Source organism: Oncorhynchus mykiss, chromosome 5 (assembly GCF_013265735.2).
Source record: "Oncorhynchus mykiss isolate Arlee chromosome 5, USDA_OmykA_1.1, whole genome shotgun sequence".
In the NCBI taxonomy this organism is placed as follows: Eukaryota; Metazoa; Chordata; class Actinopteri; order Salmoniformes; family Salmonidae; genus Oncorhynchus; species Oncorhynchus mykiss.
Window position 1 is genome coordinate 49,705,210 of NC_048569.1, and position 22,027 is coordinate 49,727,236.

General features: G+C 39.6%; 1 protein-coding gene across 2 annotated transcripts in view; it reads left to right on the top strand.

Annotated features, from left to right (window-relative positions):
- The window catches only part of LOC110523995 (protein ERGIC-53), a 38,323-nt gene that overhangs the window by 10,987 nt on the left and 5,309 nt on the right, over positions 1 to 22,027 (top strand). Inside the window, exons 3-11 of one of the 2 annotated variants that reach the window (XM_036977754.1) lie at positions 3,126 to 3,233; positions 3,526 to 3,587; positions 4,117 to 4,216; positions 4,446 to 4,569; positions 5,228 to 5,286; positions 5,511 to 5,643; positions 9,368 to 9,552; positions 15,964 to 16,034; positions 18,954 to 19,410. In XM_036977754.1, coding sequence (XP_036833649.1) covers positions 3,126 to 3,233; positions 3,526 to 3,587; positions 4,117 to 4,216; positions 4,446 to 4,569; positions 5,228 to 5,286; positions 5,511 to 5,643; positions 9,368 to 9,552; positions 15,964 to 16,034; positions 18,954 to 19,104 — 993 coding nt within the window. In that variant the 3' untranslated portion in view covers positions 19,105 to 19,410. Of the gene's footprint in view, positions 1 to 3,125; positions 3,234 to 3,525; positions 3,588 to 4,116; positions 4,217 to 4,445; positions 4,570 to 5,227; positions 5,287 to 5,510; positions 5,644 to 9,367; positions 9,553 to 15,963; positions 16,035 to 18,953; positions 19,411 to 22,027 lie in introns of those variants that run through there. The other variant, XM_036977753.1, reaches the window with a different exon arrangement.

Sequence of the window (22,027 nt, forward strand, 5' to 3'; positions counted from 1 at the left end):
TCGCTACCTAAACTATCAGAGACCGACCAGGAAGATCTCAACTCCCCCTTCACTCCTGAGGAGATCCTGGAGGCAATTACCTCCATGCCACCTAATAAGTCCCCAGGCCCAGATGGATTCCCCAGAGAGTTCTACAAAGCTTTTTGGCCCCAGCTCAGCCCTATCTTCATGCCAATGCTGGAGGATTTCTGCAAAAACTGAGTTCTCCCAGACTCAATGCACACAGCTCGCATTACAGTGTTGCTAAAAAAGGACAAGGACCCCCTATCCTGCTCGTCCTTCCGGCCCATAAGCTTGTTGGATTTCGACTATAAAATAATTACCAAATTGCTCGCCAAAAGACTAAACACTCTTCTTCCCAAAATAATAAAAGCGGACCAAACTGGATTTATTAGAGACAGATACTCTTCTGATAACATTCGCCGTCTTTTTGATATTATTGATCAAGTAAACGCACAAAAGACCCCTGTCCTGCTGGCTTCACTGGATGCTGAGAAGGCGTTTGACAGGATGGAGTGGAGCTTTCGGTTTTCAGTCTTAGAAAAGTTCAATATGGGCCCAAATTTTATTAAATGGATCAAATCACTATACTCTCATCCAAATGCCATGGTGACTACTAATGGACTGAACTCTGACAGATTCCCTCTGAAACGGGGCACAAGACAAGGGTGCTCGCTGTCCCCGCTGCTCTACTTGTTGGGGGCGGAGCCTCTGGCAGAGCTGATAAGGAGCAATCCAAGTATTATGGGTGTTTCTGCAGGTGGCCTGCAGCACAAGATTTCGCTTTACGCGGATGATGTCTTGCTCTACATATCCAACCCTGAGAAATCCCTCCCTCTCATTTTAGACACAATTGCTCAGTATGGCAAGTTTTCAGGTTATAAGATCAATTTTAACAAATCCACTGTCTGCCCTCTCAATATTACACTCACCAGCTCTATGAAGACACACGGGTTTCAATACCTCGGGATCTTCATAACACCAGATCTGAATAGCCTTTTTAAGGAAAATTATCTTCCACTCCTGGATCGAATCAAGAACGATCTCCAAACCTGGATCTCCCTCCCAATTAGCTTAGTAGGAAGAATGAATGTAATCCGTATGAACGTCCTCCCTAGACTAAACTACTTATTTCAGATGCTCCCATGCTATCTCCCAGTTTCCTTCTTCAAAACAACTAACCAAAGCATCACCAAATTTATATGGGGCAATAAAAAACCTAGGATCAAGTTTTCCACTTTATCAAAACCTGAATCTAAAGGTGGTCTTGCCCTTCCCTCCCTTCAACAGTACTACTGGTCTGCCCAAATCCGCAACATGCTAACATGGATCACAAACAGACAATAGTCAACTTGGATTCAGATAGAAGCCCAATCCTGTGGTTCATTGCCCTTAAGCTCAATTATATTCATTAATAACTTTAGTGAAGTGGGCAACATAGCCAAAACCTTTGCGATTTACAGCACCCTACTAGCGTGGAGGGACTGTAAGAAATACCTGGGCATTTCCTCCCAAATATGTTCTCACTCGCCTATAGTAGGCAACCCAGACTTGCCAAAAGCCCTGAGGGATGCCAACTTTAATCTTTGGCATACTCTAGGAATCAGGACCTTTTCAGACCTATTTCATCAGAAAACCACTACACTGAAATCCTTTCAAGAGCTCTGCAGTGAATTCGATGTGCCAAGATCCCATTTTTTAAAAATATCTTCAAATTAGACATGTAATTTCCTCATTTACCTCCAAGAGGAGGTTTAGAACTCAGTTGAATGAAGTTGAAACCCTTCTTGTCACAGCACAATCCATTAAAGGCTAAATATCTTACATCTATAGACTCCTTTCTGAGAAAGGAAGCTCCTCCTTTACTCCTTTGAAAATAATCTGGGAAAAGGACCTTGGTCTGACTATCAGTGATGAGTTATGGGCGGAGGTTTGCGACAGGGTATACTGCTCCTCTACCAGTGTAAAAATGAAAGAATCTAATTACAAATTTTTGTACAAATTTTATTATACTCCTTTGAGACTCCATAGAATGAAAACCGATATGTCTCCTAACTGTAAAAGATGTACCTCTGAAAGTGGAACCTATATATGTATTTTGGAGCTGTAGGGAGATCTATACATACTGCTGCACAGAAAATACTAGAGGTACAGTTTGATATGACCCCGTGTATCTATCTCCTTAATGCCCAGCAGGACTTCGTTCTTGATCCTGACAGAGAAAATTTGCTTATGACTATTACATACTTTGCTAAGAAATGTATTCTTCTATTGTGGGCCTCTAATACCCCTCCTACATTTAAAATGTGGATTGACCAGATTGTTGACTTTCTTCCTCTTGAAAAGCTCACTTATGACCTCCACAAGAGACAGCCCAAGTTTGATAGACTCTGGTCTCCACTATTCAACTATATTTCAAACTGGACAGAGTGAACGAGGTGACTAGGGAAATGCGCAGATACATGTTGTGTAAGGTACTGTAAAACCTAAAAACGAATTATTGGCCCGTTGTCTCAGCGAATGCTTGAAATAGCTGATAAGAACCTTGATAGTGCTGCTGCAAGTGTTATATGTTTTTTTTTTTTGTGTGTTTTTATTTTAATTTAGTTTTTGAGTACGTGTGTGTGTGTGTGTGTGTATGTATATGTGCGTATGTACGTACGTATGTATGTATGTGTATATATATATATATATGTACCAAGGAAAATATATAGATTAAGAAAAATAAATGCTTTTGACTTTATCATTCATTTTAATTGTATTTTTATTTTTTCAAAAGTATTATTATTAATTTTTTAAAAATGTTTTTAAAGCCTGTCACATTTGTGAATGTGGAATGTGTTTTGTTGGTTGATTGAAAAACAAGAAAACTTAATAAAACTTAAATTGAAAAAAAAAAAAAGTTTGAAATATCCAATAAATGTCGTTCCACTTCATGATTGTGTCCCACTTGTTGTTGATTCTTCACAAAAAAATACAGTTTTATATCTTTATGTTTGAAGCCTGAAATGTGGCAAAAGGTCGCAAAGTTCAAGGGGGCCGAATACTTTCGCAAGGCACTGTAAACAAGTATTTTTGGACCTTCAGTGTCTCCATGTCTTAATGTTTGTCTGTCCCTCTAATAGGCGATATGGTTCACCACTGCACAAGGCCTAGATGGTCCTGTCTATGGAGCTGCTGACAACTGGAACGGCATCGGAATCTTCTTTGATTCCTTTGACAACGATGGGAAGGTTGGTGGCCATATTAATTATATATTCATAAAATACAAAATATAATGCATTCATTTACTTAATCATAGGTAAAGTCAAGTGTATATAATATACCTTTAATATTAAATTACTACAATGCGAATTATAGGAATAATAGATTGATACTATACACACTTGGATACAAAAACTGTTTTCATACTTTCAAGTGGTATGCCTAGATCTGATGAGGACATATGCTGGGATTGGATAAAATAAACCCAAATGACCTTCATAACATAGATTAGGTATATTAATGTTTCACTGTTTGTTTTAGAAAAATAACCCTGCTGTGCTGGTGGTGGGAAACAACGGCAAACTTGTTTATGATCACCCAAAGTAAGTCAACATTTCCTTCCCTCACTGACATCACAAAAGGAAAATGTAAACAATTTAAAGAAGATTAGAAAATATTACACAGTACATTTGTGGTTGGAGATTATAGTCCTGTCTCTTCCTAATCTCCCTTGACAGTGAAAGCTTTAAATCACTTCTCTGTGCCAGTTGATCTAGGCCTATGTCTTAGTGTTCTGTTTTGTCACTGCTGAAAATGCCGTTTACAATAATAGGACATTTGAAATGACATTTTCCTTAATTTCTCAAATCTCCAAACCATTTACCTTTGGAAATGTTATTTGTTTGATCACACTGTATATGGAGCATTTTATCCTCTGCACTTGCTTTTCGTGCTGCTATCATGCATGTGTATTTCATACTTTATTTGGATCGACGTTGGCCTTTGTTCTTTTGTATTATTGTTGATGCTTGTGGGGACCAATTAATTTATCTTGAAATATACTGTATTAAGTACTACTATATTAATATGGTGTTCAGTTTTAGTGTCTAAACAGGATGTTTTTTTTTGCAGCGATGGCACGACTCAAGCCCTGGGAACATGCTTAAGAGACTTTCGTAATAAACCCTATCCTGTCAGAGCCAAAATAACATACTACAAGAAGACACTAACGGTAGGACAATATTCAATCAACGTTCTCAAATAATCTCTCTTCCTTGTTCTCATCGATACCACTGTCTATACTCTGATCTCTGCCTTTTACTCTGTTTTTCTCCACATCAACAGAGACATGGATACTGAACAGTTTTGCATTATGCACAAAAAAATAGCCTCATCTTTTTATATTGGGCATTTATTTCAATTGATTGCCTTAATTGATGTGCTGTCGTCTGTCCCCTCAGGTGCTGATCAACAATGGTTTCACACCAGATAAGGAAGACTATGAGTTCTGTACCAAGGTGGACAACATGATCATTCCTCAGGAGGGCTACTTTGGCATCTCAGCTGCCACGGGTGGTCTAGCAGGTGGTACTTGGTAACAATTTAATTAAGGCCTGCAGGTGTAATGCATTATGTGGTTGTAATGCATTATTAAACTTGCCAAAAGCACGTTTGTCTGTCATTCCTTTCTAATTAGATTTGACTCTTCTGTGAACATTGATTTAACTGATTTTTGTCACATTAGGATTATTATTGTCAGGCTAAATTTCAGCTAAACCCAGGTTATGGAAAAGTGACAAGAAATTTTTATAAAGTTCATTTACTGCATTTCCTCAATTTAAAACATGTCATGCAATTTAAAAGCATAAATTAACTCCAGCCTTTATCACCTTGGCTTGTATAGTTTCATGTCAAGTCAAACAGCATCTACAGCCATCTTTTGAGAGACGTTTTGCTGTTCACTGCAGAGCTGTGTCGATGTGCTTTTCACAGTCCTCAAGCCAGCCAGCTGGGAAAACATCCCCCCCCCCCCTGCTCAGGGCTAACCGCATTGTCCTAAAGCCAGCCTGCTAATACCGCTACACTGTATTTGCTTTTTAATCGGAATTGGAACGATTTTCATAGCCTATTTTAAATTGTTGGTGTTGAACTTGGATATGGCGACTGCCATACCCAATTGATGCCCTTGCTTAACGTTGCATCATGATACTTCATGTTTAATGCATTTTTTTCCGTCTTCCAGATGACCATGATGTCCTGTCCTTCTTGACGTTCAGACTATCAGAACCTGGCCAAGAACTGGTAACTAGATTTTCTTAGTTATACCTCTCAGAGCTGGTAACTCATTTTATTTTCTACCACTCCCAGTCCTTAGTTATACCAATCTCCAGTAATATTTAATTGGAAGAAGATCTGAGTGAAATTGTGTGGGTATTTCAATAGGGGAATGATAAAGTATGATGTAAGTAAGGGGCCTCGGTCTCTACGGTGTGGGTTCAGAGTGGTTGTTTTCTATCCCATTGAAGCCTGCACCTGAAGCAGAGATGCCCAAGGAGGAGCAGGACAAGTACCAGGAGGAATTTGAGAACTTTCAGCAGGAGCTGGACAAAAAGAAAGAGGACTATCAGAAGGAGCATCCGGAAGTCCAGAGAGAACCCAGTTAGTTTCACTCAATAAAATGTGTTATACTTTTTTGGCTATGCTTTTATATTGAGACTAATATACTTATTTAATATTGATGTTATTATTCAATAGTTTGGTCAATTAAATGTAACTAAAGAGAGATGCACGCTATATAAGCTCTCCGTAATTTATTGGTTATAACACCACATTTTCGGCATCAGTGCCTTCCCTCTTCAGGATGAAGAATGCACTGAAGCCGAAATGTGGTTCACCCAATAAATTACTGGGAGCATATATATATATATATATATATATATATATATATATATATATATATATATTAGTGCCTTGCGAAAGTATTCGGCCCCCTTGAACTTTGTGACCTTTTGCCACATTTCAGGCTTCAAACATAAAGATATAAAACTGTATTTTTTGTGAAGAATCAACAACAAGTGGGACACAATCATGAAGTGGAACGACATTTATTGGATATTTCAAACCTTTTTAACAAATCAAAAACTGAAAAATTGGGCGTGCAAAATTATTCAGCCCCTTTACTTTCAGTGCAGCAAACTCTCTCCAGAAGTTCAGTGAGGATCTCTGAATGATCCAATGTTGACCTAAATGACTAATGATGATAAATACAATCCACCTGTGTGTAATCAAGTCTCCGTATAAATGCACCTGCACTGTGATAGTTTCAGAGGTCCGTTAAAAGCGCAGAGAGCATCATGAAGAACAAGGAACACACCAGGCAGGTCCGAGATACTGCTGTGAAGAAGTTTAAAGCCGGATTTGGATACAAAAAGATTTCCCAAGCTTTAAACATCCCAAGGAGCACTGTGCAAGCGATAATATTGAAATGGAAGGAGTATCAGACCACTGCAAATCTACCAAGACCTGGCCGTCCCTCTAAACTTTCAGCTCATACAAGGAGAAGACTGATCAGAGATGCAGCCAAGAGGCCCATGATCACTCTGGATGAACTGCAGAGATCTACAGCTGAGGTGGGAGACTCTGTCCATAGGACAACAATCAGTCGTATATTGCACAAATCTGGCCTTTATGGAAGAGTGGCAAGAAGAAAGCCATTTCTTAAAGATATCCATAAAAAGTGTTGTTTAAAGTTTGCCACAAGCCACCTGGGAGACACACCAAACATGTGGAAGAAGGTGCTCTGGTCAGATGAAACCAAAATTGAACTTTTTGGCAACAATGCAAAACGTTATGTTTGGCGTAAAAGCAACACAGCTGAACACACCATCCCCACTGTCAAACATGGTGGTGGCAGCATCATGGTTTGGGCCTGCTTTTCTTCAGCAGGGACAGGGAAGATGGTTAAAATTGATGGGAAGATGGATGGAGCCAAATACAGGACCATTCTGGAAGAAAACCTGATGGAGTCTGCAAAAGACCTGAGACTGGGACGGAGATTTGTCTTCCAACAAGACAATGATCCAAAACATAAAGCAAAATCTACAATGGAATGGTTCAAAAATAAACATATCCAGGTGTTAGAATGGCCAAGTCAAAGTCCAGACCTGAATCCAATTGAGAATCTGTGGAAAGAACTGAAAACTGCTGTTCACAAATGCTCTCCATCCAACCTCACTGAGCTCGAGCTGTTTTGCAAGGAGGAATGGGAAAAAGTTTCAGTCTCTCGATGTGCAAAACTGATAGAGACATACCCCAAGCGACTTACAGCTGTAATCACAGCAAAAGGTGGCGCTACAAAGTATTAACTTAAGGTGGCTGAATAATTTTGCACGCCCAATTTTTCAGTTTTTGATTTGTTAAAAAAGTTTGAAATATCCAATAAATGTCGTTCCACTTCATGATTGTGTCCTACTTGTTGTTGATTCTTCACAAAAAAATACAGTTTTATATCTTTATGTTTGAAGCCTGAAATGTGGCAAAAGGTCGCAAAGTTCAAGGGGGCCGAATACTTTCGCAAGGCACTGTATATATACATACACACAGAGAGAGAGTTGAAGTCAGAAGTTTACATGCACCTTTGCTAAATGCATTTAAACTCAGTTTCACAATTCCGAGTACAAATTCCCTGTCTTAGGTCAGTTAGGGTCACCACTTTAAGAATGTGAAATGTCAATAGTACGGAGTGATTTATTTCAGCTGTAGGTTTTTTTATTACATTCCCAGTGGGTCAGAAGTTTACATACTCAATTAATATTTGGTAGCGTTGCCTTTAAATTGTTTAATTTGGGTCAAACGTTTCGGGTAGCCTTCCACAAGCTTCCCACAATAAGTTGGGTGAATTTTGGCCCATTCCTCCTGACAGAGCTGGTGTAACTGAGTCAGGTTTGTAGGCCTCCTTGCTTGCACACGCTTTTTCAATTCTGCCTATACATTGTCTATAAGATTGAAGTCAAGACTTTGTGATGGCCACTCCAATACCTTGACTTTGTTGTCCTTAAGCCAACTTTGGAAGTATGCTTGGGGTTATTGTCCATTTGGAAGACCCATTTGCGACCAAGCTTTAACTTCCTGGCTGATTTCTTGATGTTGCTTCAATATATAAACATAGTTTTCCTACCTCATGATGCCATCTATTTTGTGAAGTGCACCAGTCCCTCCTGCAGCAAAGCACCCCCACAACATGATGCTGCCACCCCCTGTGCTTCACGGTTGGGATGGTGTTCTTTGGCTTGCAAGCCTCCCCCTTTTTCTCTAAACATAATAATGGTCATTATGGCCAAACAGTTCTATTTTTTGTTTCATCAGACCAGACTATCTTTGTCCCCATGTGCAGTTGCAAACTGTAGTCTGGCTTTTTTATGGTGGTTTTGGAGCAGTGGCTTCTTCCTTGCTGAGCTGCCTTTCAGGTTTTGTCGATATAGGTCTCATTTTACTGTGGATATAAGTTTCTACCGGTTTCCTCCAGCATCTTCACAAGGTCCTTTGCTGTTGTTTTGGGATTGATTTGCACTTTTCGCACCAAAGTACGTTCATCTCTAGGACACCGAACGTGTCTCCTTCCTGAGCAGAATGATGGCTGCGTGGTCCCATGGTGTTTGTACTTGCATACTATTGTTTGTACAGATGAACGTGGTACCTTCAGGCGTTTGGAAATTGCTCCCAAGGATGAACCAGACTTGTGGAGGTCTACAATTATTTTACTGAGGTCTTGGCTGATTTATTTTGATTTTCACATGATGTCAAGCAAAGTGGCACTGAGTTTTGAAGGTAGGCCTTGAAATACAGGTACACCTCCAATTGACTCAAATGTTGTCAATTAGCCTATCGGAAGCTTCTAAAGCCATGACATCTATTTCTGGAATTTTCCCAGTTGTTTAAAGGCACGGTCAACTTAGTGTATGTAAACTTCTGACCCACTGGATTTGTGACACCATGATTTATAAATGAAATAATCTGTCTGTAAACAATTGTTCACAAAATTACTTGTCATGCACAAAGTAGATGTCCTAACCTACTTGCAGAACTTCAGTTTGTTAACAAGACATTTGTGGAGTGGTTGAAAACAAGTTGATGACTCCATCCTAAGTGTTAATGATTCCGTCCTAGGTGTATGTAAACTTCTGACTTCAACTGCGTGTGTGTGACTCTTTATAGCCTACAGTTTACACAGTTGGTCAGCACAACTTAAATATAAATAACAGAAAACAAATTAAGTCTAATGCAGGTTATTGGTTACTTTGTACATACTAGATGCTACCAATGGATGCTAGGTTGTCAAGATGCTAAAACTTGATGCAACAGGTGTGTCCTGTTCCTTGTTAAGTTGAGGACATGTACGAGAGTGTCAACGACAGGGAGATCCACCAGGTGTTTGAGGGTCAGAACCAGATCCACCTGGAGATCAAACAGCTTCACCGTCAGCTGGCCATGATCCTCGACGAACAGAACCGCTATGTTTCTGTGGTTACAGACGAGTTATCCAAACGCCAAGTGGAGTTGGTGGGACAGGTAGGAAGTTTGATTGTACGCTCGTGCGCACAGACATTTACATTATGCACACAATTACAACTACCTACTGCTCTGACAGATGCCTTGCATCAAGGAGGGAAGGTTTCATTCATTAGTACCATTGCAGACTATACCACGAACCTCAGACGTTTACTCTGTTTTGTTCACCTCAATATAGCCATTAACTTTGCTAGACTTGAACTGAAATAGGTGCTGGTAATAATGGTGTATGCCGGTCCTGTTTATATTTAGGTGCAGGTACTCTGCAGGAAATACTTTTGTGCTAATATTCTATAAAAGGTGCAGTAACTCGAGCAGAAAATCTTGAGGTGTTGGTACTCTGCTCCAGTTAGCTCATGCCCAAGTCGAGCACAGGCCATGGACATAGTGCCTTCAGAAACTATTCACAACCCTAGACTTTTTCCACATTTTGTTACAAAGTGAAATTAAAAATGATTTTTTTGTTAACAATCTGCACAAAATACTGTAATGTAAAAGCGGAGGAAAAATTCTAGCATTTAAAAAAAAAAATGCATGAAAAATAAAACACTAATATACGTATTTTGATTATATAAGTATTGAACCCCTTGAGTCAATACATGTTAGAACCACCTTTGGCAGTGATTACACATGTGACTCTTTCTGGGTAAGTATCGAAGAGCTTTACACACCTGGATTGTACAACATTTTCCCATTTTATTATTTTAAAAATTCTTCAAGCTCTGTCAAATTAGTTGTTGATCATTGCAACCATGTTCAGGTCTTATAGATTTTCAAGGAGATTTAAGTCAAAACTAATTCAGGAACATGCACTGTATTCTTGGAAAGCAACTCCTGTACAAAGCAGACTGGACAAGGTTTTCCTCTAGGATTTTACCTGTGCTTAGGTCATGATGCATCCACTACTAAGCTTGAAAATATGGAGAGTGATACTCAGTAATGTGTTGTATTGGATGTGCCCCAAAGAAAGCACTTTGTATTCAGGAAAAGTGCAACTCATTTGCTGCATTTTTTTTGCAGTATTACTTTAATGCCTTGTTGCAAACAGTATGCATGTTTTGGGATATTTTTATTCTGTACAGGCTTCCTTTTCACTCTGTCAATTAGGTTAGTATTGTGGATATCTACAATGTTGTTGATACATCCTTGGGAGAGAACTTCCACAGCCATTAAACTCCCAACTCTTTTAAAGTCACCATGGTGACATCCCTGGGCGGTTTCCTTCCTCTCCGGCAACTGAGTTAGGAAGCACGCCTGTATCAAATCGTATTTGTCACATGCGCCGAATACATTAGGTGTAGACCCTACAGTGAAATGTTTACTTACAAGTCCTTAACCAACAATGCAGTTTTTTTTTTTTACATTAAAAAAATAAATAAAAGTAACAAATAATTAAAGAGCAGCGGTAAAATAACCGTAGCGAGACTATATAACTCTTAGGTCTGGGCTTCACAGGATAAGGTCACGGTTGGCTTGTGGGGTATCTTTCGTTTATTTGGCGTGGGCTACGGCCACGTGTAAAGTTGGGTTAATAAACCATAAATTTGTAAACTCAAGCCTCAGTCTGGACAATTGTTCCTTTATGATTTAGTCAGGTCATTACATTACATCCCGTCAGTAGAGGATGCATGTTTTTTTTTTAAATGCCTTCCTCACCATCTTAATTAAGCATGCCCCATTCAAGAAATGTAGAATCAGGAGCAGATATAGGCCTTGGTTCTCTCCAGACCTGACTTCCCTTAACCAACACAAAAACATCCTATGGCGTTCTGCATTAGCATCGAACAGCCCCCGTGATATGCAACTTTTCAGGGAAGATAGAAACCAATATACACAGGCAGTTAGAAAAGCCAAGGCTAGCTTTTTCAAGCAGAAATGTGCTTCCTGCAACACAAACTCAAAGTTCTGGGACACTGTAAAGGCCATGGAGAATAAGAACACCACCTCCCACTGCACTGAAGATAGGAAACCCTGTCACCACCGATAAATCCACTATAATTGAGAATTTCAATAAGCATTTTTCTACAGCTGGCCATGCTTTCCACCTGGCTACCCCTACCCCGGTCAACAGCACTGCACCCCCCACAGCAGCTTGCCCAAGTTTTCCCCATTTCTCCTTCTCCCAAATCCACTCCGCTGATGTTCTGAAAGAGCTGCAAAATCTGGACCCCTACAAATCAGCCGGGCTAGACAATCTGGACCCTTTCTTTCTAAAATGATCTGCCGAAATTGTTTCCACCCCTATTACTAGCCTGTACAACCTCTCCTTCATGTCGTCTGAGATTCCCAAAGATTGGAAAGCAGCTGCGGTCATCCCCCTCTTCAAACGGGGGGGTCACTCTGGGGGACACTCATGAACCAAACTGCTATAGACCGAAATCTATCCAACCCTGCCTTTCTAATGTCTTTGAAAGCCAAGTCAACAAACGGATTACCGACCATTTCGAATCCCACCATACCTTCTATGCAATCTGGTTTCAGAGCTGGTCATGGGTGCACCTCAGCTACGCTCAAGGTCCTAAACGATATCTTAAACGCCATCGATAAGAAACAATACTGTGCAGCCATATTCATTGACCTAGCCAAGGCTTTTGACCCTGTCAATCACCACATCCTCATCGGCAGACTCAATAGCCTTGGTTTCTCAAATGATTGCCTCGCCTGGTTCACCAACTACTTCTCTGATAGAGTTCAGTGTGTCAAATCGGAGGGTCTGTTGTCCGGGCCTCTGGCAGTCTCTATGGGGGTGCCACAGGGTTTAATTCTGGGACCGATTCTCTTCTCTGTATACATCAATGATGTCTCTCTTGCTGCTGGTGAGTCTCTGATCCACCTCTACGCAGATGACACCATTCTGTATACTTCTGGCCCTTCTTTGGACACTGTGTTAACAACCCTCCAGGCGAGCTTCAATGCCATACAACTCTCCATCCGTGGCCTCCAATTGCTCTGAAATTTAAAAAAAAAAAAAAATGCACGCTCTTCAACCGATCGCTGCCTGCACCTGCCCGCCTGTCCAACATCACTACTCTGGACGGCTCTGACTTAGAATATGTGGACAACTACAAATACCTAGGTGTCTGGTTAAACTGTAAACTCTCCTTCCAGACTCACATCAAACATCTCCAATCCAAATTTAAATCTAGAATCAGCTTCCTATTTCGCAACAAAGCATCCTTCACTCATGCTGTCAAATCTACCCTTGTAAAACTGACCATCCTACCAATCCTCGACTTCGGCGATGTCATTTACAAAATAGCCTCCAATACCCTACTCAACAAATTGGATGCAGTCTATCAGAGTGCCATCAGTTTTGTCACCATAGCCCCATATACTACCCACTGTGACCTGTACACTCTCGTTGGCTGGCCCTTGCTTAATACTCGTCGCCAAATCCACTGGCTCCATGTCATCTACAAGACCCTGCTAGGTAAAGTCCCCCCTTATCTCAGCTCGCTGGTCACCATAGCAGCACCCACCTGTAGCACGCACTCCAGCGGATATATCTCTCTGGTCACCCCCGAAACCCATTCTTCCTTTGGCCACCTCTCCTTCCAGTTCTCTGCTGCCAATGACTGCAACAAACTACAAAAATCTCTGAAACTGGAAACGCTTATCTCCCTCACTAGCTTTAAGCACCAGCTGTCAGAGCAGCTCACAGATTACTGCACCTGTACATATCCCATCTATAATTTAGCCCAAACAACTACCTGTCTCCCTACTGTGTTTATTTGTTTATTTATTTTGCTCCTTTGCACCCCATTTTTTCTCTCTACTTTGCACATTCTTCCACTGCAAATCAACCATTCCAATGTTTTACTTGCTATATTGTATTTACTTCGCCACCATGGCCTTTTTTTACCTTTACCTCCCTTATCTCACCTCACTTGCTCACATTGTATATAGACTTATTTTTTCTACTGTATTATTGACTGTATGTTTGTTTTACTCCATGTGTAACTCTGTGTCGTTGTATCTGTCGAACTGCTTTGCTTTATCTTTGCCAGGTCGCAATTGTTAATGAGAACTTGTTCTCAACTTGCCTACCTGGTTAAATAAAGGTGAAATAAAAAATATACATGAGGTACAGAGTCGGTGTGCAGGGGCACTAGTTAGTCCAGGTAATTGAGGTAATATGTACATGTAGAGTTATTAAAGTGACTGCATAGATAACAGAGTAGCAGCAGTATAAAAGGGAGGGGGAGTGGGCAATGCAAATAATCTGGGTAGCCATTTGAAGAGGAGTCTTATGGCTTGGGGGTAGAAGCTGTTTAGAAGCCTCTTGGACCTAGACTTTGTAGTGACTGGGTGTATTGATACGCCATCCAAAGTGTGATTAACTTCTTCACTATGCCCAAAGGGAAATATTTTTACAAGTCTACCAGCAGGTACCCTTCTTTCCAAGGCATTGGAAAACCTCCCTGTTAGTGGTTGAATCTGTGTTTTGAAATTCACTGCTCGACTGAGGGACCATACAAATATCTGTATGTGTGGGGTAGAGAGATGAGGTGGTCATTCAAAAATAATTTATATAACTATTATTGCACACAGTGAGCAAATGCAATTTATTTATCCCACCTGGCCAACATCCTGTGAAACTGCAGAGCGTGAAATTCAAACTACAGAATTATAAATATTTAACTTTCATAAAATCACAAGTGTAATACATCAAAATAAATCTTAACTTGTTAATCCAGCCGCTGTGTCAGATTTCAAAAAGGCTTTACGGCGAAAGCACACCATGCGATTATCTGAGGACAGCGCCCCGCATACAAAAGCATAAAACATATTTCAACCAGGCAGGTGCCTGAAAGTCAGAAATAGCGATATAATAAATGCCTTACATTTGATCATCTGTTGGCACTAAAAGGTCCCAGAACATCATAAATGGTCCTTTTGTTCGATAATGTCCTTCATAGCCATAAAAACTCAGTTTAGCTGGCGTGCTTCAGGCAGTAATTAACCCAGTTTCCCTCCATTATTAATGCATATAAAATTATTCCCAAACGTTACTAATAAACTTTTCCAAACAAGTCAAACAACATTTATAATCAAACCTTAGGTACCCTAATACTTAAATTGTATTGTTTATTTAAGACTGAGAATCATTTGTCTTTACCGATGAAAAATACAAAAGAACCCTCTCTCTTTCACGTGCTTGGAAACACTACAGCCAAAATGGGAGCCACCTAGAAAACCTAACATTTCTGGCTCATTTTTCCAAAAACCAGCATGAAACTCTTTCTAAAGACTTGACAACTAGTGGAAGCCCTAGGAACTGCAATCTGGGAGGATTTCACCTTATAATAAAAGTGACAGCCATTGCTGTGGTAGGCTGTTTTTTGGAGGGAACGGTTTGTCCTCGGGGTTTCGCCTGCCATATCAGTTCTGTTATACTCTCAGACATACTTTTAACAGTTTAGAAACTTTAGTGTTTTCATTCCAAATCTACCAATTATATGCATATCCTAGCTTCTGGGCCTGAGTAACAGGCAGTTTACTTTGGGCACGCTTTTCATCCGGACGTGAAAATACTGCCCCCTACCCAAGAGAGGTTAAGCACATTTTTACTCCTGAACTTATTTAGGCTTAGGGTCGAAATAGGGTTGTTTTACACATGTTCTACTGCAGCGCCGTCTTGTATCGGTCTTTGTCTTTGGTCTTTTCCTGTGTAAATAGCCAGTCTTTTTCGCAATCTCATTTTAGCCCACCAAACTACCTCATCCCCATATTATTTTTGCTCCTTTGCACCCCAAGCATCTCTACTTGCACGTTCATCTTCTGCACATCTATCACTCCAGTGTTTAGTTGCTAAATTGTAATTATTTTGCCACTATAGCATATTTATTGCCTTACCTCCCTAATCTTACAACATTTGCACACACAGTATTTATACTTTTCTATTTGTATTATCCCAAATGTAATTCGGTTTTTGTTGCACTGCTTTGCTTTATCTTGGCCAGGTCGCAGTTGTAAATGAGAACTTGTTCTCAACTGGCATACCTGGTTAAATAAAGGTGAAATAACATGTTTCCTGAACTTTTTTGCCATGGGTTTTGGTAAGAAGCTAACGAGGTTCAGACTACATAATCTCATTTTCAATCATATTCTGCTTCCACATTTTAGCATTTCCTTTTTTATTCATTTGTAAAAACATAATTATACTTTGACATTATGGGGTGGTGGGTGTGTTTTTGTCACTGGCCTACACAACTCGATTTAGTTAATTGATACGTTTTAATACATTTTAAAACAAAATGTGAAAAGTCAAGGGGTATGAATACTTTCTGAAGGCACTGTATGTATGCCAGTTTTATTACTAAAAAGGAAAGATGCCTTTACTCAAACATCTTTCAGTAATCTATCCTTAGGTATAAAACATTTATTAATTTAATTGTTTATCGTCTTTAGGCTCCTAGTCAAGAAATGGGTGCAGTGGTCGCAACACAACAGGAGATACTGAGAAACCTGAACGAGTTGAGGTAAGTGCAGTAGCATAGACCATTGTTTTGTTTTGTTTTGTTTGTCTGTATTTGTTTATCACCTTCAATGCTGCAGAAATGTTTTGGTACCTTTCCCCAGATCTGTGCCTCGACACAATCCTGTCTCGGAACTCTAGGACAATTCCTTTGACCTCGTTGCTTAGTTTTTGCTCTGTAGTGCACTGTCAAATGTGGGACCTTATATAGACTGGTGTGTGCCTCTCCAAATCATTTCCAATCCATTCAATTTACCACAGACTCCAATCAAGTTGTATAAACAACAAGGATCATCAATGGAAACAGGATGCGGCTGAGCTCAATTTCGAGTCTTATAACAATGGGTCTGAATACTTACTGAATACTTATGTAAATAAAATAAATTAAGTGAGCCATCTGGCTACACAAACTTGGTGTTGATGGGGAGTGCGAAGAAACAGACAACCAGTAGTCGTTGAGAGGGGAGCTGCGCAGCACAGTGGAGAAAGTGAGAAAGATTGCGAGTCACTTTCGCAAGTCAGGGGTACGTGATGACAAGCTACAGGGGTAGGCTATGTAAAGGAAGAGTTTGGTAAATAACTCCAGATGAAATTGGACTGCAGTACACTGGAATGTCTGGCAGATATGGTAGATGTTGTGTGTAGCACAATGCTGTTTGCATTGGCATGGCAGAAGAATCCATCACTTGCAGCCATTTCTGCTTGAATTTCTTGTCAGCTTCAGGTAAGACTGCATAGTTCTAAGACGTTTTGCTAGTAAAACCCCCGTGCTCTTGCTGAAGCCCCTTCTCTGTACTTACCTCCCAAGTGTTTGGAGTGTAGGCCAGCCTGCATGTTGGATCAATCAACTTGTCAAACCGCCTGTAGGCTAAATTGTATTTTACGCTTGCAGATTTAGCGTTCTGCCTTGTGGCATTACTTTTAGTGAAGCTCTACTACACAGTCAACATTTTTTGAATTACTAAAAGTAGGTAGGCCTACTTAACCGTTAGCTCAAAAGCTGGTGCCAATTTTATTCCCATAGACCTACTAACTGCATTTCAAGGTCATGTGTACAGTTTCAGCACAAACAATAAAGTAAATATGTTGTAATAGTCCAACAGTGCGCACACTCAGCCACTCTGAGCGTTGGATCGTTGATCATGCAGGTAGTTAGAGTAGAGAAGGCCATGCGAAAGCAGATTTAGACATTGCATATAAGTTAAGTTCCATTTCATGTCATATAAATACATTTACTGGTTTCTCAGTTATTATCCCGGGAAACCAGAGTTGGTTTGGCCAGACAATCTCAGTAATCCGGTTCCCACTTTAAACCCTAGTATTCACCCCCCTGAGTAAATGCATGTTAACACCTTTGGCAGCATTTATAGCTGTGAGTCTTTTTCTGTAAATCTAAGAGCTTTGAACACCTGGATTGTGCAATATTTGCCTATTATTCTTTAAAAAATGATTTGAGCTTTATCAAGTTGGTGGTTGATCATTGCTAGACAGCCATTTTCAAGTCTTGCCATAGATTTTCAAGCAGATTTAAGTCTGAATAAACTATATCTAGACCATTTATGAACATTCAATTTTGTCTTGATAAGCAGTGTAGATTTGGCCTTGTGTTTTAGGTTATTGTCCTGCTGAAAGGTGAATTCATCTCCCACTGTCTGTTGAAAAGCTGAATCAGGTTTTCAGTTTAAACTCTATACAGTCCTTGCTGATGACGAGCATACCCATATGATGCAGCCACCACCATGCTTGAAAATAAGAAGTGGTACTCGGCCATGTGTTGTTGGATTTGCCCCAAACATAACACTTTGTATTCAGGACAAAAAGTACATTTCTTTGTCACATTTTGTGCAGTGCTCCTTTATTGTTGTTGCAAACAGGATGAATGTTTTTGAATGTTTTATTCTGTAAAGGTTTCCTTTTTTACTCATTTAGGTTAGTATTGTTGAGTAACTACCATGTTGTTGATCCATGCATAGTTTTCTCATATCACAGTCATTAAATGTTGTAGCTGTGTTTTAAATTCACTGTTGTCCTCATGGTGAAATCACTGAGTGGTTCCCTTCCTCGGTCAGTTGACAATCTTTGTAGTGACTGAGTGTGTTGGTACACCATCCAAAGCCTAATTAATAACTTTAACATGCTCAAACAGATATTCATTGTCTGCTTTTAATTATTTTCAACCATCTACCAATCGGTACCCTTCTTGTCAAAGCATTGGGAAACCTCTTTTATTTTATTTTAGTCTGTGCTAGATATTCACTATTTGACTGAGGGACCTTACAATTATCTGAATGTGTTTGGTACAATCATACAGTAGTCATTCAAAAATCATGTTAACCACTAATATTGCACACATTGAGTCCATACAATTTATGTGATCTGCTAAGCAAAGTTCTACTCATGAACTTATTTAGGCTTCCCATAAAAGGGTTTGAATATGTATTGACTAAATATTTTTGATTCATTAAACCCCCCCCCCCCCCCCCCCCCAAAAGAAAAAAACAGAACGTTTTTACTTTGACATTATGGGGTATTTTGTGGAGGTCAGTGAACACTTAGCTCCATACTCTACATTTGGGAGTGTTACTGCTTACTTGAAACTGTCCCTATTCTTTAGCTACCTCTGTTATTTGACAAGATCATGTTTCTGATTAAATTACATTTGTTATGTATTACTAGCAGGAGGGGTACGTCCTTTCCTTTTAATATTGTCTAGAAGCAATTTAAGATGATTACAAAGCCAAAAATACTGTCAAATGAAAGCAATTGGAAGGCTATAAGTATCAAGCTCTCGAGGGAACTGCGACATCAAGAAAGCAATCAGAAGGAGCCCGTGTTTTGTATCTGTGTATGAAGGATGTATTTTAAAGACTGATGTCTAATACTTTGAGGACAAATGGTGCTAAAATGTGGCCTTTTCTTGCAGCCATCCCAGGGCCACATGGCACAGAGCACACAGAGCTGATGGACAGTCATACAGTATAAGACGTTTGTATAAACAAAATCTAATTTGTTTCTCAAATTACAAAATATCTCCCTTGAAAGTAAGTGAACATTTTATTAAACCATGCATATAATCTTTATCTCATCCAAGTGACCAATTTATGAAAAAGCCCTTCTCAGATCAGAGAACATAATTTAACAGAGACTACAGTAAAATAAAGACATATCTTAATTATTGTCTATAGAAAGGGGTCACGAATTTAAAGAGGTCATAATCTACCTGAATATAATCTAATACAGCTCAATCACCTGTTACTGCATTATAGATTATAGGCCAGATGTGCATCTATACTATATTTGTAAACATTTATGTAAATCAAATTATGCTACAGAAACTATCATGAGTCTTTACAAGTATTTTCACATCCGGATGAAAAGCATGCCCAAAGTAAACTGTCTGCTACTCAGGCCCAGAAGCTAGGATATGCATGTAAATAGTAGATTTGGATAGAAAACACTCTGAAGTTTCTACAACTGTTAGAATAATGTCTGTGAGTATAACATAACTGATTTGGCAGGCGAAACCCAGAGCACAATCCATCCAGGGGAAAAAAATAGAGGTCACTGTTTTCCAGTGGTTTTCTATGGGAGACCTGATTTATTAGGGCCCATATTGCAGTTCCTATGGCTTCCACTAGATGTCAAGTCTTTAGAAATTGTTTGATGTTTTTCTTTTGAGAAAAGCCTCTGAAGGGCTTTAGTTGCGCGTGAACTGGAGCGCACTTTACTGTTTCTAATACCGGATAAAAACGTGTTCTGTCTTTATATTTGATTGTTTATTTACATTTTAGGATACCGGAGGTTGGATTAGGAACGTTGTTTGAAATGTTTGGACCAAGTTTACAGGTGATTTATTAGATACTTTGTAGTCATTTTGGAACCGGTGTATTTCTGAATCAAACGCCCCAAATAAATGGACATTTTGGGGAATATAAAGAAGTAATTTATCGAACAAACAACCATTCATTGTGTCATTGAGACATTTAAGATTGCAAAAAGAAGACCTTCAAAAGTAAGGCATTTATAATATGGCTATTTCTGACTTTTGTGTCGCACCTGCCTGGTTGAAATATGTTTTTCATGTGTTTGTATGCGGGGCTCTGTCCTCCGATAATTGCATGTTTTGCTTTCGCCGTAAAGCCTTTTTGAAATCTGACAGCGGCTGGATTAACAAGAAGCTAAGATTTATTTTGATGTATTACGCTTGTATTTTTGAAGGTTGCATATTGATATTTTTGTAGTTTGAATTTGGCGCGCTACAATTTCACTGGATGTTGTCAAATCAATCTCGTTATCGGGATTCGCGCCTAAGAGATACATAAGAGGTTATAGGCCAGATGTGCATCTATACTGTATTTGTAAACATTTATTATGTCAATCAAATTATGCTACAGAAACTATCACGATGAGCCCATACATTGATCAATAATAATCCTATATCCCCTGATTCAATCAAGCAATTATTGTCACATTTATGTATTACTACATTATAGTTAATAAGCCAGATATAGTTTTGCCTAAAATAAATATATCTGGACACCCCTTAAAAATATGTGGATCCAGCTATTTCTTCCCTGCTAGACCTGCCCCGGTCAACTAAGGGCTATTATTGTGAAGTGGTACTGTCTAGGAGCCACAACGGCTCAGCCACGAAGTGGTAGGCCAAACAAGCTCATAGAACAGGACCGCTGAGTTCCGAAGTGTGTAGGGTAAAACAATCGTTTTCTCAGTATGGAACATTTTGATTGACCTCGACAAGTCTGGTTCATCCTTGGGAGCAATTTCCAAACGCCTGAAGGTCCCACGTTCATCTGTACAAACACCATGGGACCACGCAGCCGTCATTCCGCTCAGGAAGGAGACACGTTCCGTCTCCTAGAGATGAACGTACTTTGGTGCGAGAAGTGCAAATCAATCCAAGAACAACAGCAAAGGACCTTGTGAAGACGCTGGAGGAAATGGGTACAAAAGTATCTATATCCACAGTATAACGAGTCATATATCAACATAACCTGAAAGGCCGCTCAGCAAGGAAGAAGCCACTGCTCCAAAACCACCATTAAAAAAGCCAGACTATGGTTTGCAACTGCACATGGGGACAAAGATTGTACTTTTTGGAGAAATGTTTTCTGGTCTGATGAAACAAAAATAGAACTGTTTGGCCATAATGACCATTGTTATGTTAGGAGGAAAAGGGGGAGGCTTGCAAGCCCAAGAACAAATTCCCAACCGTGAAGCATGGGGGTTGCAGCTTCATGTTGTGGGAGTGCTTTGCTGCAGGAGGGACTGGTGCACTTCAAAATAGATGGTATCAATGGAAGGAAAATTATGTGGATGTATTGAAGCAACATCAAGACATCAGTCAGGAGGTTAAAGCTTGGTTGAAAATGGGTCTTCCAAATGAAGAATGACCCCAAGTATACTTCCAAAGTTGTGGCAAAATGGCTTAAGGACAAATTCAAGGTATTGGAGTGGCCATCACAAAGCCCTAACCTCAATCCTATTGAAAATGTGTGAGCAGAACTCAAAAAGCTTGTGCGAGCAAGGAGGCCTACAAACCTAACTCAGTTACACGAGCTCTGTCAGGAGGACTGGGCCAAAATTCACCCAATTTATTGTGAAAGGCTACCCGGAAAGTTTGACCCAAGTTAAACAATTTACATGCAATGCTATCAAATACTAATTGGGTGTATGTAAACTTCTGACCCACTGGGAATGTGATGAAAGAAATTAAATTGGAAATCATTCTCTGTACTATTTATTCTGATGATTCACATTCTTAAAATAAAGTGGTGATCCTAACTGACCTAAGACAGGGATTTTTTACTAGGATTAAATGTCAGTAATTGTGAAACTGAGTTTAAATGTATTTGGCTAAGGTGTATGTAAACTTCCGACTTCAACTGTACCTACATGCATACACTACCGTTCACAATTTTGGTGTCCTTGTTTTTGACACTGTCCATTTTAAATAACATCAAATTGATTGGATATACA